The following is a 16,594-nucleotide window of genomic DNA, read 5'->3' on the forward strand; positions in this document are numbered from 1 at the left end:
GTGTTGCTTGATTTTAACATGATAGCCCTCCTGGGCACGTCAGTAAGAGGTTCTGTAAACCTCACCCAACCCCTTCAGAAATTGGTTAATACCTTTATTAATTAGGTATAGCCTAAAAGAGCCGTGAAAATAAACATAAGGAGCGTGTTCCTGCTCTTGTACACCGCCTCTAGTGCCCTTCCTGTGATCTTAAGGAGAAAAGAACAGGGCAAAGAAAGGCAAGGGATGTGTGGGTTGGAAGAGGGGAGGGGAGGTTTGTTTGTGTGTTTGTTTGTTTGGTTTAAGGCCTTTTTGATAAAGCTTGAGGAAATGGGTTATTTCAAAGAGGTAATCATTAACCAAGCCAAAGTTCAGAGTTTCACTGGGGGCGGGGATGAATCAGAGCAATATAATCTCTGTAGCATGGTGATAGAATGAAAAAATACTTCCAACAGCATCGGGTGTCATGGGGTCTACTGAGAAAGCAGAGTGCTGCAGCACCTCCAACTTTTTAACAGTTCTTGGCTCTGCTGAATTTATCAGGTAACCTGCACTGTTACCAGAAGACAGAGAGTAAGTGGTACCCAGTTCTGCCTTAGATAGGGCTTTAGCAGGAGTAACAGAAGAATCATGTGCCTCTTCTCATTTAAGGTGTTTCTAAAGCAATTCGGGAAGGTGCTGGGAAAGCGGTTGAAGACGAATGTGCTCAACCAGGTATGGTGCAATGTTTCTGACCTTTCTGGAGGGGTTCAAGCATGGCAGGGAGTTTGTTGGGATGATTTCTCAGTGCCTGCTGCACATCCATCTGTCTTACGCGTTGTGTCACATCAGCTAGTATTTAGTCAGTTAGTGTGTTATTTGTCAAATATCTGATGGGTGACGGAGAAGACATTTCTCAAGAAGAGAGAGCGTCTAAGCCTATGTAAGGAACTAGATTTATTATCACGTCCTCTTATTCCAGTAAAGCTGTGAGTGACATCGATCGAATCTACAGAGAGCAGAGCCATGAGGAGGGGACAACGCTGGCAGAATTGCTGATAGAGGCAGTCCCTCTGGGGAGGGACGTGCTGGGCCAGGACCTTGGGGACAGGCTGAGAGCCCCTGAGGAGCACCCCTTTGTGTCCCTTTGGGGGCAGCAGGCAGCTCTGGGGGGAGAAGGCAGCAGGATGCTGTGCTGGCAGCATTTGGGGTGTTGGGATTGGGGTGCAGGCAGGCAGTGCTGACCCTGTGGCTGCAGGAGTAGCAGGGGACGCTGGAGCAGGACAGGCAGACCCCACTGCGTGTGACTGGAAGGATGGGGACGTGCTGGACGTGCTCCTGGAGAACATGGGCAGCCACAGCCCAGAGCACCTCGCCCTCTGAGGCTGGACAGGGTCTGCACTGGGGAGGACGGAGCCCAGACTCGGGGCGTTTTGCATTAATCCCCCAACACAACCCAAACAGCTTCCCTCACACACACACGCAGGGTTCAAGGCACCTCTTTATTGACAACGCAGGCAGAAGAGGTAGTTACTAATACCATGATGCAGCTGAGGTCCAGCGGCGTTTAGGAGAGGGAAGGGTAAAGCACAGCCTCGAGGGGGCCTGCAGGCACGAGGGCTCAGGACCCCATCCATCCTCTGGCCACAGGCAGCAGCTGCAAGGTAGCCATGAGAGCAGCAGGACTCCCTGGCCGGGTCCAGGCCCCAAAAAAGCCCTGTCCCTGCGCACCAACCCAGCCCGGCCTCCCTGCTGTAGCGTCCTCCCTTGAGCAACACTCACACCCACTCCTGCCATAGCTGCTGCAGCGTGATGTGGCCACCTCAGTCCCTGCCCAGCGCTGCTCCCTGGCTCTCCTGCAGCGCTCAGCTGTGTTTCCACCACCTTGGTCCTTGGAAGATGGCCCCAGGCTTACGTGTGGGCAGCCCGGGCCCGCCGGTGGGTTTGCAGGCAGGCGGTGGAGCAGAAGGAGAAGTCGAGGTAGTGGAAGGGAATCCGGCCCAGCAGGGACTCCCCGCAGTGCCAGCAGCGACTGTAGGAAAGAGAGAGGTGGCCCTGAGCGAAGGGGATGCTTGCAAGAACAGCAGGGGGACAGATGAGGGACAGTTAGTGGCTGAGCTAGGGACTGGGAGGTGAAGGAGCAGTCCCACAGCACCAGCGTGCGCAGGCGCAGGGTTCACCTAGCGGCCTGGATGCGGCACGCTCCCTGGAGGAACTGCTCTGTGGAAATACCACGAGGCACCTCGAGGCAGGCTGAACACGGTGGAATTGGGCCCCTTATGGGGTTGTTAAACCCCCTCCAAGAGCAGCACATGCAAAGGGAAGGGACTTTGCAGGTGGGGTGAGAGAGGGGCAGAAGAGAGGCTGGGGGCCTGGCTGCAAGTAGAGCGAGCTGTCATCCGTAAAATATTTTAGGGGGGCAGGGGAAGAAAGTGAGAGAGCTTTTATAAAAGCACTGCTGGGAATAGAGTGGACAGGGATAGCTTTAGACTGGGAATAGGAACTGGAACAAAAAGGGCAGGGCACGGCTGTGCTGACCAACATCACACTAAAAGCAAGGGCCAGGGCCTGGTTGGAGGGAGCACTTCTGGCCAGGACTGACAGCAACCACCCTCCTCTTGACATCCAAGCTGCCTGGGCTGGTACCTGATGTTGGAAATTGTTGTGGCCCCGTCCTGCTTCTGTTCAGCCAGCCTCCGCTCAGCAGCCAGGGCCCTCTGGGGAGCAGAAGATAGGTCAGCACCCCAAGAGCCGCTGTGCTGGACCCCACAGCATCAGCACTGCCCCAGCCAGGCTGGATCCCGTTCCCTGTGCCAGGCATCACCTTCTCCCTGTCGGACAGGGCTGCGAACCGCTGCTTCTCCCCTTCCTCCTGCTCCCAGCGCTGCCGCTCCTCCCGCTGCGCCTGCTCCCTCTGCTTCCTCTGGGCTTTCTGCGCCCGCTTTTTCTCCAGCTTTTTGGCCTCCATCTCCAGGGTCAGGGGCCCCGGCACCTGAGGGCAGCAAGGGTTGGGGCTAGTCAGCAGCTCCCAGGAGCAAAAGGACGAGTGGGTAAGGAACAGGACGCTTTGCTCTGGGTCCCCCAGAGGGCGAGGGCAGGCACGCACCTTGGCCCGGCCGTAGTCGTACTTGTCCGGATGGTCCACCATGAACTTGCGGAAGGTGTTGCGGGTGGGTTTGTCAGCAGAGACGCAGTAGGGGGTCCTCTCCTGGCGGTCTCTGTGCAAAAGCAGGGAGAGCAGCTCAGCCCTGCCCTCTCCTTGCCTCGTGGCCCGCCGGGCTGTGAGCACAGCGAGCCCCTGAAGGTGTCCAACGGGTACAGCAGGCTGGCGTCTCGCAGCCAAGAAGGGGAAAGGCTGCACATCCCCACCCCGCTGTGCCCTGCGGCCTTACCTGAGCGCAGGGTCAGCCCCAGCTTCCAGCAGCAGGCGCACAGCCTCAGCCTTTCCAGCACGTGCAGCCACATGAAGCAGGGTGAAGCCGTCCTCGTCCAAGGGCTGGTTGAGCAGGGAGCGGGGCAGATCCAGGTGCTGTGCGTCCTCCCCGTCCTCGCTGTCCTCCGGGGGCTCCCTGCTCTCTGGCACGCCGAGGAGGTGCTGCAGTGTCCCCACGTCCCCCGTCTTGCAGGCTGTGAACAGGGTATCGCGGAGCTGGGTCCGAGGGTCTCCTGTGAGGGAGGAACAGCAGAAGAGTCTGATGCTACAGGGCCGTTTGGCTGCCAGGGCAGAGCAGTGCTCGGGTCTGACCAGAAAACCAACACAGTGCTGTTTAAGGCATCGTCCTGACGGCTGGATTTGGGCCCTGCAGGACCTCCACACCTTCAGCATCCGTGACGGGGCACCATGGCAGTGCTGAGAGCAGCCACGCTCTCTGCTGAGATGAAACCCACCCCGACCCCATGCCCATGCCTTAGCCAGGTGCTGCCTGCCTCACGAAGCAGGAGCCAGGGGAACGGATCTGGTGTCCCTGGGTACTTTCCCTTCTGCCATCAGCTTGTAGGCTCTGCAGGGAGCTGACCTGCAACCTCTCAGGCCTGCTGTCACAGCACAGCCGCCTGCTGCTCCCTAAATCCCACTCACCCCAGCAGAAACAGCACGCTCAGCTACTGCTCTGCTCACACTGCTCACCCGAAGGCACGTGGCTGCACTGCAGCCTCTCTGGCACCCAGAGTGACAGCTTTTTCTTCCTGCTGCTGCAAAGGCCCCAGCACACAGTGCCCAGCTCCAGACCCCGCTCACCTCCAGCCCAGGGAAGGGGCTCAGCCCCAGCCTCTTCCTGCAGCTCTGCCACCAGCTCCGGGCCTGGCTGCCCACCCTGGGTATTGGAGCATCCCGTCTCTTCGGTGTGGAGCCCTGCAGAGGGAGAGGAGGGGTGAGGGAAAGGGCCACAGCCCAGCCTGCACCCCAGGCACAGCTCTCCCCCTTCACCATTCTCCACTTTCTTGTTCCTCTTCTTCCTCCGCTTGCGGTTTCGCTTGGGCATCACTTCGAACTCCCGGAGGTCTAAGGTCCCCAGAGTCACTTCCACAGTCTCCAGTTCCCCTGCGGGGCTCTCTTCCTCCTCCTCTTCCTCATCCTCTGGGGCTGAGGGAGGTGAAAGGACACGGGCTGAAGCCCCACACCGAGCATGAATCCTTTGGGGCTCCCACCCAGGCACACCTCCCCCTTCTGCCCAGCACGAGGCCACTCTCCACAGAGGACCCGTTGCAAGGATGCAAACCTGCTGGCCCTAACACCAGCCTCCTCCTCTTGCTCAGAGCCATGCCACCCTTGGCAGCTCAACTCACCGCTTGCGTCCTTTTGCAGGGGATCCGCTCCAGCTGCCCGCTGCTGCTTCTGCCACCCTTTCCGGGGGGACCCGAGGATGTCCTCCAGTGGCGTGTCCTTCCCTAGGCAGTACGGGTGCTCCTGTCATTGCCCGGGGACAGGGAGCACCCCGGGGATGGATGGATGGATGGATGGAGGGCAGGAGAGCTGGCACCTCCACCCCGTAACGCACACGGGGTCACGAGAGGGACCGTGGCACCCCAGCTGCTCTGAGCACCAGGGCCGGGCCGACTCACCGTACACCTGTAGGGTGGCCAGCGCGGCGTGAACCCGCAGCACCTCCCGCAGCGTGGCCCTGCGGGTGCTGAGGGGGATGTGGCAGATGCGGGGGTCGCCCCGGCTGAGTGGGGGGTTCCTGCCGCCAAAGAGCAGCGCCCGGTTGTGACGGGGGGCCCGGAGAAAGATGCGCTGAGCCTCCTCCAGGTGCTGCGCCCAGGCTGTCAGCAGGTCCTGAATGTCCTGCGTAGGAAGGGGAGGCACCGCGGGGTCCTGAGCACACAGCGTGGGCACAGGCAGCTCTGGAACAGGCACGGACCCAGGACAGAGAAGCCCCAGTTGCGCCCTGACCTCCTTGCGGAGCTCACAGCCCGCACACGACCTCTGGCAGCAGCACAGCACCCTCACAAAGTGCTGGCCACGACCACCTCTCCCTGCCAAAAGCTCAGGGCTGCAGTCCTTCCTCACCTTGAGCAGCGCGGCCTCGTTGTAACGCCGCAGGGAGGCTCCAGCAGACCTGGGTGCTGACCCTGGGGTCTGGGCGTCCCGGAGGCTCTGGGCTGTGCCTCGCCGGGCTCGCACCGTGTAGCGGTGGAAGGTCTTGTGTTCCTGCACCTGGGGGCTGCAGAGAGGGGCAGACGTAAGCAATGGGAGCTGTGCACAGAGAGGAGGTGAGCTGATGCTCCCTGGGACCCCAAAGGTTAACATTTCTCCTGCAGTGCAAGTGGGGTTAGCCAGCCCTCCAGAGAAGAGGAGCTGCTGGTGCCCAGGCTGCGGTAAGCACTGCGATGGAGGAGGAAGGAGGTGCTGGCCTTCAGGGAGAGAAGAAGAGCCCCTTCAACACCTGGACCCACTTGTCTCTGCCCAGAGGGGCAACCCCAGCCCCGTTCCCCCGTACTCACCCCCGGAACACAGCTCCTGCGAAGTGCCCGCCGCCCATCATCAGCACAACCCAGCAGGTGTTTGTGCTGAGGCTCTGCAGTGACGCTGCCAGCTCCTCCGGCTCCTCGCTGCCACCCTGAGACAGACACTGCTGCTAGCACCTATGGGATCCCCTTGCTGTCCCCCAGGACAGAGCACACCCCCCTGCTGGCACATGCATCACCCCAGCCACACTCCTGGGAGCGTCTCATCGCCTGGGGCTCTGACCTGGCGAGCAGAACCCACCCTTCCCATAAAGAGCCACCAGGGATTTTCGGGCAGGTGAAAGCTACACCCCAGTGCTCCCCTTCTTCTCTGCGTCCCCTCTCCCAGCCAGCAGGGCCGTGACTTGCCTTCCCCGTGCTCAGCACGCAGCGGTAGGCGGAGAGGAGCTGCCCGCTCGCGTTGCGCAGCAGCACCTTGTGGGAGCGGGGCAGCCGCGGGGGCCCGGGGCTGCTGCTGGCTGGGGGCTGTGGTTCGGACTCGCTGCTTGCATCCGAGCTCTCCGAATCAGACCCCGAGATGCTGGAAATATCACCTGCGGGGAAGATGAGATAGGACAGCGGGGCAGGACAAAAATCAGCAAACAGCCTCCCCAAAAGTTTGGCCCTACGGACCTGCCCACAGCCCTAATATGTCTTGTGCAATACCCTACGTATCACAAGGAGGCTGTGGGCAGGGGAGATATGGGGTCTGGGGCTCTGGACCCCCAGCTATGCACCAGCAGGGTCTCAGGTAGACCATGACAGGCCAGCAGGGCTCAGGAGCAGCGATGAGGCCTCCAGAAGCCCTCAGCAGAGCTGTGAACCAGCCCAGGCAGCTGAAAGCTGAAAAAACAACCCCAGAGAGGCCCCTGATGGACTCTGGGCCCTGCTGAGGCGTCCCCATTCCTCACCTGCGCTGGTTTTCTCCTCAAACACCTCCATGGGCAGCGTCCGGCGCCCCAGGAGCCGCTGCTTCAGGTTGAAGCGGTGCCAGTCGAGGCGGTAGTGCTCGACCTGCGGGGATAAAAGGGGTCAGCCGGCGGGGTCCCGGAGCCCCACAGCACCCACCCCAAGAGACCCCACACGTCCCAGCAGCCCTGCAGGGCGCTCGGACCCCTCCTCACCTGCTCGTCCCGGCTGCTGAAGCGCTGGGAGCAGGCTGAGCACCACAGCCCCTCGGGGACCTCGGGGACATCGGGGACATGGGGGACATCGGGGACATGGGGGACATCGGGGACTTGGGGCACCTCGGGGACCCCGCCGCCCTTCTCCTGGCCGGGGCTGGCAGCAGCTTGCCCTGAAAGAAGCACAAAGCAGCTGTGTAGGGGGGGCTCGGGGACCCTTTATGGGGCTTGCCAGGCAGCAGCAAGCCCCCGAGGGGGTCCCCACTCACCCTGCCCTGCCAAGGCGAAGCGGGTGACAAGGGACAACCCGTGCAGCAGCGCGGCGTCCTGGGCGGCGACGAACACCGAGAGGCTGCGGGGCGCCGCCATCCCCCCCGGGACCCCCACGGGGACCCTCCGGGGACCCCCCCAGAGGCTCTCCGGGGTCCCCCCCGGCGGTGATGGCAGCCCTAAGCCCCGTCCCCCGCTCCGCCCCGCTCCGTCACATCCTTCTCCTCCCCTACCGGCCGCCGCCATCCACTGGTCGGAGCTGTGGGGCGGCCCCCGAAGGGGGGGGACAGCGGTGGCGGTGGTGGTGGCCGGGGGGGAGGGGGGTGTCCTCGGGGGTCCCGGCCATGGCTCAGCTGGAGACGCAGTACCAGAGGCTGGAGAGCTCCTCCACGGAGTCCCCACCCGGCGGTGGAGACCTCCTGGTGCACGTCCCCGAGGGAGCCAAGTGTGAGCCGGGGGGAATGGGGGCACCGGGGGGTATCGGGGGGCACCGAGGGGAATGGGGGGGAACGGAAAAAAGGGGCTGGTGTAGGGCCCGAGGGAACGGGGGTGGGGGTTTGGGGTTATGGGGAGCATGGGTGGGAGGCTATGGGGTCAAGGGGACTGTAATGGGAGGTTGGCAGGCTGCTGGGGGAGCAGGGGTAGGGGTTTGGGGTCGGGGGGCACTGCGGGTGTGGGGCTGTGGGGTTGGGGGCAGCGGGGTGGTGTTGGTTTGCTTGCTCACCCTGTCTCTCTCCCTTCAGCTCCGTGGCACCATATAGAGAACCTGGACCTCTTCTTCTCTCGGATATCCTTTCCCAGCTGGGCATGGCTTGGAGCTGGGGTGGGGGCTGCCCCCGTCCCCCATAGCTCTGGAGGGGCTGTGGGGTGGCAGACCCTCTGTCTGCGGGTGTCCCTGTGTTGTCCTGCGCCTGAGAGCTTTCGTGAGTTTGTGCCCTGTGCTGGGACATAATCCTTCTCTGACAGCTAGGTGGGGGAAGAATGGGGTTGGGTTGGGGCTGGGCTTGCTGTCCCAAGGGAGCTTTAGCAGGGCATTGTGCATTTCCATGCCAGGAGGGAACCAGCTCCCTGCTGAGGAGGGCTGGGAGGCCTGTAGGTGATGGAGAGGGATTTGGCTGAGAGCCTGTGGTCGCCCGTGGGACAACAGCCTCTCCGTCCTGTGTCAGAGGGAAGGGGCCTCCAGATTCTTCTCCTTGACTGTAGCGTTCACGTCTATAACCTGCACCAGAAGAATGGCTTCACCTGCATGCTCATCGGGGAGATCTTTGAGCTCATGTAAGTGCAGGCTGCCCTTCTGTTGGGGCTGTGACAGCTGCTGGGGAATGGTTACCGCAGTTGGGTGGGCAGGAGGATGCCCTTTACAGTCATCTTGTCCACCCCTCGATAGAGTTACCCGTGCCGAAACCTTCGGTTCATTTTGGGGAACTGTTGCCGTGGCAGTGCGTGACCCTGCGTCTTCGTGACGTGTGACCCTGTGTCCTGCCTGCTTCACGTTTTGCGGGGGCAGAAGCGTGATTCCCTCACGGCTTCTCCCTTTCTTCACAGGCAGTTCATCTTCGTGGTGGCGTTCACCACCTTTCTGATCAGCTGCGTGGATTATGACATCCTCTTCGCCAACAAGGCAGTAAATCACAGCCAGCATCCAACTGAGCCCATTAAGGTGACTCTACCTGATGCCTTCCTGCCTCCAAATGTCTGCAGTGCGAGGTAGGTGCTAGCAAGGGCACGTGAGCCACTGCTCTTGCTTCTTCAGGTACTGAGATCTCCTTCCCTGGGCTCGATTCCCACTCTGTGCTCTTCCTGCTTGCAGAATCCAGGCGAACAGCTTCCTCATCTGCATCCTGGTGATAGCTGGAGTTTTCTGGATCCACCGGCTTGTCAAATTTATTTACAATATCTGCTGCTACTGGGAGATTCACTCTTTCTACATCAACGCCCTCCGCATCCCCATGGTAAGTAAGTAGCTGGGCCAAGGGCTGCACGTGGTGCTGCTGAGGGAAGCGGGAGGCGTGTGGCGAGAAGCAGCTCACCTCCACTCCTCTCCGTGCTCAGCTTCTCCGGGAGGCTTGTGCTGAGCTCTTGTCCCCCTGCTTCAGCTCATCCCAGCCTATGTGACTGCATGGCAATCCCTCCAGCAGCCAACTTACTGCCTGTGAACCCCTCTGCCCAGCTCTCCACCCCTCTCTGTGTTGGCACGAGCTTCTGCCATCTGCCACCCAGTATGTTTATTCTCCTGCGATGGCCTTTTCTGCGGTGCCTTTCAGCAGAAGGGACATCAGTGAGGGCATCCTCAGGCCTCCCTGGGAAGCAGAGGGCAGCAGCTTCCTCGTTTACTGGAACTGTCATGGGGAAACTGGGGCGTGGAGCTACCTAGCTGCTGAAGACAGGCTGATCAGTGTGTCAAAGCTGGGCTTTGAGGCTTGCACGTACATCCTCGTCCAGAGTCCTTGCTCTGACAGACAACGCTGAAGGGTGTGTGCGCGTGTTTTGAGGAGAGATTGTGTCTTGAGAAAGATGGGGTGGAGCCACGAGGCTTGGGTTGTCCCCAGCTTTTTCACAGGCTCCGTCTGGGGTGCTGGTTGAGTCCCTTCCCCTGTCTGTGCCTTGCTGCTGACTCCAAACACAGGACTGTGAGCTCTGGGAGGATTCACATGAGACTGGGCCTGTGCTCCTGCCTCCCCAGCAGCTGGAAAACAGCCACCTCCATAAAGCGAGGGGGAAAGGGCACTGGGGCAAGGCGTGGGGTTTGCTCGCTGCTGCAGGCTGAGGCAGTGCAGGAAGAGGTGCCTGATGGCAGGATTTCGGCTCATTCATGCCCTGAGGGGCGTGCTGGGACCCGCTGTTTGGGTGGGCCCAGCCTGCCCCTAACCTCGCTGCTTTCCCCTACAGTCCAACCTGCCCTACTACACCTGGCAGGAGGTGCAGGCCCGCATCGTGCAGATCCAGAAGGAGCACCAGATCTGCATCCACAAGAAGGAGCTGACAGAGCTGGACATCTACCACCGCATCCTCCGCTTCAAGAACTACATGGTGGCCATGGTGAACAAGTCGCTGCTGCCCATCCGCTTCCGCCTGCCCCTGCTGGGAGACACCGTCTTCTACACGCGGGGGCTCAAGTACAACTTCGAGCTCATCTTCTTCTGGGGGCCTGGCTCTCTCTTCGAGAACGAGTGGAGCCTGAAGGCCGAGTACAAGCGGGCTGGGAACCGCCTGGAGCTGGCCGAGAAGCTCAGCACTCGCATCCTCTGGATTGGCATCGCCAACTTCCTCCTCTGCCCTCTCATCCTCATCTGGCAGATCCTCTACGCCTTCTTCAGCTACACGGAGATCCTGAAGCGGGAGCCGGGCAGCCTGGGGGCCCGCTGCTGGTCTCTCTACGGCCGCTGTTACCTCCGTCACTTCAACGAGCTGGACCACGAACTGCACTCGCGCCTCAGCAAAGGCTACAAGCCAGCTTCCAAGTACATGAACTGCTTCATCTCCCCGCTCCTCACCATCGTGGCCAAGAACGTGGCCTTCTTTGCTGGCTCCATCCTGGCGGTGCTCATTGCTCTCACCATCTACGACGAAGACGTGCTGGCTGTCGAGCACGTCCTGACCACGGTCACCCTGCTAGGGGTGGGCATCACGGTGTGCAGGTGAGGTGGGTCCGGGCTGCCCCCGTGCTGAGGGACTCCTAGGTTACAAGTGGACGTGAACCTGTGTGAGTGAAGGGCACGGCTTGGGGGCTCGGAGTGGGGCAGGCAGGAGAAAGGGGGAGCTTGGACGCTGTGGAGATGCCTTCAGGGATGAAGTGATGGTGTGGGGGTGTTGCTGGAGCTGGACAGTGACATCCCGGGGCTGGGCAGGCAGGAGGGGTTGGGTTGGAGTGAAGGCCACAGGTGAAGCTGCGATGCGGGCCAGTCGCCCTGCCACCCCAGGACGAGGTCTTCCAGGAACGCTGACGTTTTCCTGCCCTGCAGGTCCTTCATCCCCGACCAGCACCTGGTGTTTTGCCCAGAGCAGCTGCTGCGAGTCATCCTGGCGCACATCCACTACATGCCTGACCACTGGCAGGGCAATGCCCACCGCTACGAGACCAGGGACGAGTTTGCCCAGCTCTTCCAGTACAAAGCGGTGAGCCTGGCACGCGAGGGGCTGGGATGGAAACTCTCTCCCATCCCTGGGCTGGCAGAGGATCGAGGCAGCTTTCTCAGAGACCCCCAGCCCCAGAAAACGGGCTGGAGCTGGCTTTGGGGCTGGCAGCTTTCTTGACCTCCTCAACCTCGCGCTGAGCCCGCCGTCTTTGTGCTCAGGTCTTCATCCTGGAGGAGCTCCTGAGCCCCATCATTACCCCCCTGATCCTCATCGTCTGCCTGCGGCCCAAGTCCCTGGACATCGTCGACTTCTTCCGCAACTTCACGGTGGAGGTGGTGGGTGTGGGCGACACCTGCTCCTTCGCCCAGATGGACGTGCGCCAGCATGGCCACCCGGCGGTAGGTCCCGCAGGGAGCAGGAGGGCAGCGTGGGCCCCACACATCATATCTGCTCCTTCAGGCACTGAAAAGGCTGTAAAGCACCGCTCCTGGCAGCTGGGCTGCTTTTGCCCGGGAGACAAGGAGCCTAGGGGAGATGGGAGATCCTTTCCCTTTGGACAAAACCTACTCTGGAGTGAAAGAGGATCGGTCTGTGTGCTGTGCCTGGGGATGCGGGTTGCTCATCAGGAAGGACTCCCTAGTGAAAGGGACAGGAGCTAGGGAGGGGTGGTCTCGCTGTGGCAGGCAGCTTTTAAGAAGTTATTTGTTGGCTGTAGCTGCTCTTGCTGCGGGTTTCAGCTCTGTTCTTTGTGACTGGCCCTCATCTCTCTAGTTCCCTTGGATATTTTGGGGTGGAGGTGGAAGGTGGGCTGCAAGGGCTGTACTAATACAGGGCTTTTGGTACAGCGCTCGCCTTCTGCACAGAGCCGTGGCCCAAACCAGCTGTGGGATTCCTGGGCTCGGCACGGGCATAAAGCAGATCCTGACCCTCTTTACCTCTCTGTGCTCCGCAGTGGATGTCAGCAGGAAAGACGGAGGCCTCCATTTACCAGCAGGCGGAGGATGGCAAGACGGAGCTGTCCCTCATGCACTTCGCCATCACCAACCCCAAGTGGCAGCCGCCCCGCGAGAGCACGGCCTTCATCGGCTTCCTCAAGGAGCGGGTGCACCGCGACAGCAGCGTGGCGCTGGCCCAGCAGGCTGTGCTCCCCGAAAATGCCCTCTTCAGCTCCATCCAGTCCCTGCAGTCGGAGTCGGAGGTGCCTAGGAATGGGGGGGGGGACGTGGGGTGTTCCTAGGGTGCCAACAAGCTGTAATAATCGGACCTTCTGGGCAAAGTTTGCCCTTGGCTGTGCTGGGATGTGAAACGTGGTGGATCAGGACTCGTTGGGACTGCTTCTGGCTCTCTAGGGAAGGGCCTCCAGGTCTCTGCGCAGGGCAGTGATTCTCCCTCCGTTTTGACTCTGCAGCCTCACAGCCTGATTGCCAATGTGATAGCGGGCTCCGCGGCGCTGGGCTTCCATGTGGGCCGCGATGGGCAGGCTTCTCGCCACCTCTCCGAAGTGGCCTCGGCCCTGCGCTCCTTCTCCCCGCTCCAGTCTGCCCAGCAGCCCCCCAGTGGCTTCCAGACGGCAGGAAGGGCCGGAGAGGGCACCCAGCCTCGGGGTGCCAGTGCCATGACGGCCTCTGGGTAAGCTGCAGGCTGGAACGGGGTGGGAAGACCAAGCACTTGTAGCTTGGGACAGCAAGGGCCATCTACACAAGGAGAGTTAGGCCCACAGGGTTATGTTGTCCCCAAGAGGTGGCACTGGGGCTCTGGTGTTCTTCTGTAGGGCCCACGGTGTTGAGAAACCCCTGGTGGGGAAGAGGCAGCCTTCAACCCTTCCTGGGGATGAAGGGTAGGATGGAATAGGGCCTGCCCTGGTGCTGGGTGCTGCTTGCTCTGGCTGTGAGAGGCTGATGAGCTCTGAGCCCTAGCACAGAGGCACACTGTGATGGTGTTCCTGGAGTGGGGGACTTGGGGAGATGCTGCAGAGCTCCTGTTCCTATCCAGCATGGGAGTCTGAGAGCCTGGCGTTAGAGCAGAGAGGGGTCTGGAGGGGTGATGGGGGCCCCCTGGGCAGCAAACCTCACTCGTGTTTCCCGTGGCAGTGCTGATGCGAGGACGGTGAGCTCGGGGAGCAGTGCCTGGGAGGGTCAGCTGCAGAGCATGATTCTCTCAGAGTACGCCTCCACCGAGATGAGTCTCCACGCGCTCTACATGCACGAGGTGAGCAGCCTGAAGCTGGGCTGGCCGGAGGGGTGGCAGGACCGCGGTGTCCTTCCTTGGGGGTCGGAGTGAGCTGCGGAGAGGGCCTATGGGGGAATTTGGGCTCTCCCCACGTGGTTGACCTGCTCGTGTTTTGGTCCTGCAGCTGCACAAGCAGCACGCCCAGCTGGAGCCCGAGCGGCACACTTGGCACCGGCGGGAGAGCGACGAGAGCGGGGAGAGCGCCCACGAGGAGCTGGACGCTCAGCGGGGTGCCCCCGTCCCCATCCCTCGCTCTGCCAGCTACCCCTTCTCCTCGCCGCGGCAGCCTGCCGAGGAGACGGCCACGCTGCAGACTGGCTTCCAGCGGCGCTACGGTGGCATCACAGGTACGAGAGCCACAGCAGGGAGCTGAGCTCCAGCCTCAAATCCCACAACCGATGCCCTGTGCGGGGTTGGCACGAGCGACCTGCTTGCCCCAGAAGACTGACGGCCCCCCTCTCCGCTAACTGATCCCCCTCCTCGTCCCTCCTGCAGACCCCGGCACAGTGCACAGAGCCCCGTCGCACTTCTCCCGCCTCCCCTTGGGAGGCTGGGCTGAGGACGGGCAGGCAGCGAGACACCCAGAGCCCGTGCCAGAGGAGAGCTCGGAGGATGAGCTTCCACCGCAGATCCACAAGGTAGGGGTGAAGGCTGCTGGCTCCGGATACGGGGTGAGGGTGCCGGTCCCAGGAAGGGCCACATCCCTCCTCTGTCTTGCAGGTATAGCCTTGTAGACTGGGGATCTCGTGGGGGATGCAGACTGGGGACCACCTGTGCAGCAGGATGCGGCGTCAGCCTGGTTCTCCCATCCCGAGGGGACCGGGTGGTCGCGGGCTCCGTTTTATTGCCATCCTTTTGCCGGAGAGAGACAAAGCTGCCAGCCTGGTGGCTCTGCGGCGGCGGCGCCTCGTGTCCAGCCAGCGCCACTCTGACTCTCGTGGGGTGGACGCGTGTGTGAGTACATAACCTGTGTCTGTGTTCACGTCTGTGTCGTCTGTGCCGGAGGATCGCTGCGGAGCCTGGGACAGCGGACGGGACGGGACTGGCAGCGACGGGCGCAGAGGTGGCGGCTGCTGGTGGCAGAGACGGGGAGAAGGCACCAGCTCCAGCCGGCCATGGGGAGCTGGGAGCTGCCTCCCGAACGAAGGCAGGGAGCTGGTGTCCCCTGGGGGCACTGCCTGCAGCCCTGGGGGTGCCCAGCGCCGCGTTCCCCCTCCCAGAGAGGACCAATGTTGCACCCCTCCGGCTGGAGCAGGACAGCAGCGGGGCAGTCGCCCACCCGTTTGCCCCAGCACCCTGCAGCAGGATGCCCCCAGCTGCTGCTCTGCGTGTCGGGCTGGGACTCAGAGCTGCTGGGAACAGCTCCGGGCTGCGGGGATGCTCCAGCTCCTCCCCGGCTCCCATGACGGCTGCCCTGGCGCAGGCACACAAGGAGGGGACCTTGGGGTGGCAGTCCTGGCTCTCTGCTGTCCTTCCCTGCCCTGTCCTGGGGCTAAGGTGGCACTTTCTGCCCTGCGCGGTGCCCGTGGGATGTGCTCGCAGTGCCAAGGAGCCCCTGGCGTGGTGCAGCCTGGTGTCACCCAGGAGTGCACGCAGCCTGCTCGGAGCCCACGGTGGAGGTCTTGTGCCCTGTGTATCGATTCCCTGCCCGCTATGCCCGGTCCGTGATGGGTCTGTTTTCCTCTCGTGGCCATTTCTGTGGTATCCGGCCTTCCCTCCTGCCCAGACAAAGGCTTCAGTGTGTCTCGCATCTTCCCCCAGGGGCTCCTGGCTCCGTCCTTCCTTCCCGAGGCCATCCTTCTGCTTCAGCTGCTGTGGAGGCCACATGCAAAGCAGCTGGCTGGTGCCTCGCGTGGGAAGGAGGGGTGCCCTGAACCAAAAAAGGGAGAGGCAAACCCTAGCCCAGCCCTTGGGGGGGGGGATGGAGGAAGGCATCAGGATCCTGGCTGCGCAGCGTGACCTTGGCCAAGGCCCCGAGATCATTCTGCTTTCCCTCGCCTCTCTCCCAGTGGCAGCCCGTGAGGCTCTGCATTTCAGCTCCCCAGTGCCAGGCTTTGCTTCCACCTCGCTCCCCTCGGCTCCGGCAGGGATGCTTTGCTTTTGCCGTGCCCAGCAGCGCTCTGGAGCTCCCAATCTCCCATTCCTGGAGCGCAGAGGGTGACCTTGCTTCCCCTGCCAGGTTATTGCCCCCTGCCCTTTGAGCCCGGGCCAGGCGCAGGGTGCTGAGCCAGCTGCTGCTCCTGTGGCACCGAGGACAGGGTGGAGGCGGTGATCAGGGCTCCTTCTTCAACCCTGGGCTTCCCTGCACCCCTGGGACCTGCGAGTGGTGGCGATCTCTGCCGAGCTAGGGAGCAAAGAGGGAGCAAAACCTTCCCAGCCTGTGCCACCCGGGCTCCCTCCGGGCAGGGAGGTGACCGAGGTGATGTTCCAGGGATTGCACAGGCTGGGCACGGATGGCCTTGAAGGCAAGCTCAGCCCCGAGGGCTGTGGGATGCCACATCTGGGTGTCCTGGCATCACTGCTGCCGCTTCCCAAGCTGGGCAGCTGGAGGCTGGCTGCGTTTTTGGGGCAAGGGGGGGGAAAGCCCTGTGCCTTTCCCCGGGCTCGAGGGAGGGAGAGGCCGGCCAGGAGCCCCTCGCCGCATGTCGTGCTTGTGTGGTCGGTGTCCCGTGTGCATGGCGAGCCGCGTTTCCTCGGCCCCGTGGGCATGGGGGTGCCCGGGGAGCCCTCACGACGAATAAAAGCCTATCAGGGGTCTATCAGCCGTGTCCGTCTGTCTGTCCGCACCGGGGGGGGGGGGGATGCTGCGGTGCCAGCAGCACCAGGGCTTGTGCTGCCCAGGGACCTGGGGGGGGGGGGGGTGGGATGCTGTGGGGTGCTTTTGGGGCGCTTTTGGGGTGACGGAGGGGGACGCACAGGGAGCCTGGAGGTGCGCAGGGCCTGCCGTGGTTGCCAAGAGCGGCTGGAAGGAGCTAAATATAAATTCATTT

General features: G+C 62.1%; 2 protein-coding genes across 4 annotated transcripts; one reads left to right on the top strand and one right to left on the bottom strand.

The window, feature by feature from the left end:
- Window positions 1–1,732: 1,732 nt before the first annotated feature.
- ANKZF1 (ankyrin repeat and zinc finger peptidyl tRNA hydrolase 1) lies at window positions 1,733–8,175 on the bottom strand. Of its 3 annotated transcripts, none has more exons than XM_082763334.1 (15): window positions 8,023–8,175; window positions 7,029–7,201; window positions 6,816–6,918; window positions 6,274–6,458; window positions 5,902–6,017; window positions 5,468–5,621; window positions 5,020–5,242; window positions 4,744–4,845; window positions 4,385–4,564; window positions 4,196–4,309; window positions 3,351–3,624; window positions 3,065–3,176; window positions 2,783–2,950; window positions 2,605–2,675; window positions 1,733–1,990 (listed from the first exon to the last, which is right to left on the bottom strand). In XM_082763334.1, exons 1-15 carry the CDS (start codon window positions 8,105–8,107, stop codon window positions 1,870–1,872), a joined length of 2,181 nt encoding a protein of 726 aa, XP_082619460.1. In that variant the 5' UTR covers window positions 8,108–8,175; the 3' UTR covers window positions 1,733–1,869. The 3 variants fall into 3 exon arrangements, with proteins under 3 accessions (XP_082619460.1, XP_082619459.1, XP_082619461.1); XM_082763333.1 differs by lacking the exon at window positions 8,023–8,175 and adding an exon at window positions 7,298–7,490; XM_082763335.1 differs by lacking the exon at window positions 8,023–8,175 and adding an exon at window positions 7,298–7,489 and having other exon boundaries at window positions 4,385–4,540.
- On the top strand, window positions 7,603–16,363 carry ATG9A (autophagy related 9A). The gene is made up of 14 exons (XM_082763332.1): window positions 7,603–7,745; window positions 8,042–8,085; window positions 8,509–8,573; window positions 8,844–9,005; window positions 9,109–9,250; window positions 10,188–10,936; window positions 11,261–11,414; window positions 11,594–11,773; window positions 12,328–12,573; window positions 12,784–13,004; window positions 13,466–13,583; window positions 13,729–13,951; window positions 14,100–14,242; window positions 14,325–16,363. The coding sequence occupies exons 1-14, from the start codon at window positions 7,643–7,645 to the stop codon at window positions 14,328–14,330; spliced, it is 2,556 nt and encodes an 851-aa protein (XP_082619458.1). The 5' UTR covers window positions 7,603–7,642; the 3' UTR covers window positions 14,331–16,363.
- Window positions 16,364–16,594: the final 231 nt, after the last annotated feature.

Source organism: Aythya marila (assembly GCF_965140915.1).
Source record: "Aythya marila genome assembly, chromosome: 6".
Classification (NCBI taxonomy): domain Eukaryota; kingdom Metazoa; phylum Chordata; class Aves; order Anseriformes; family Anatidae; genus Aythya; species Aythya marila.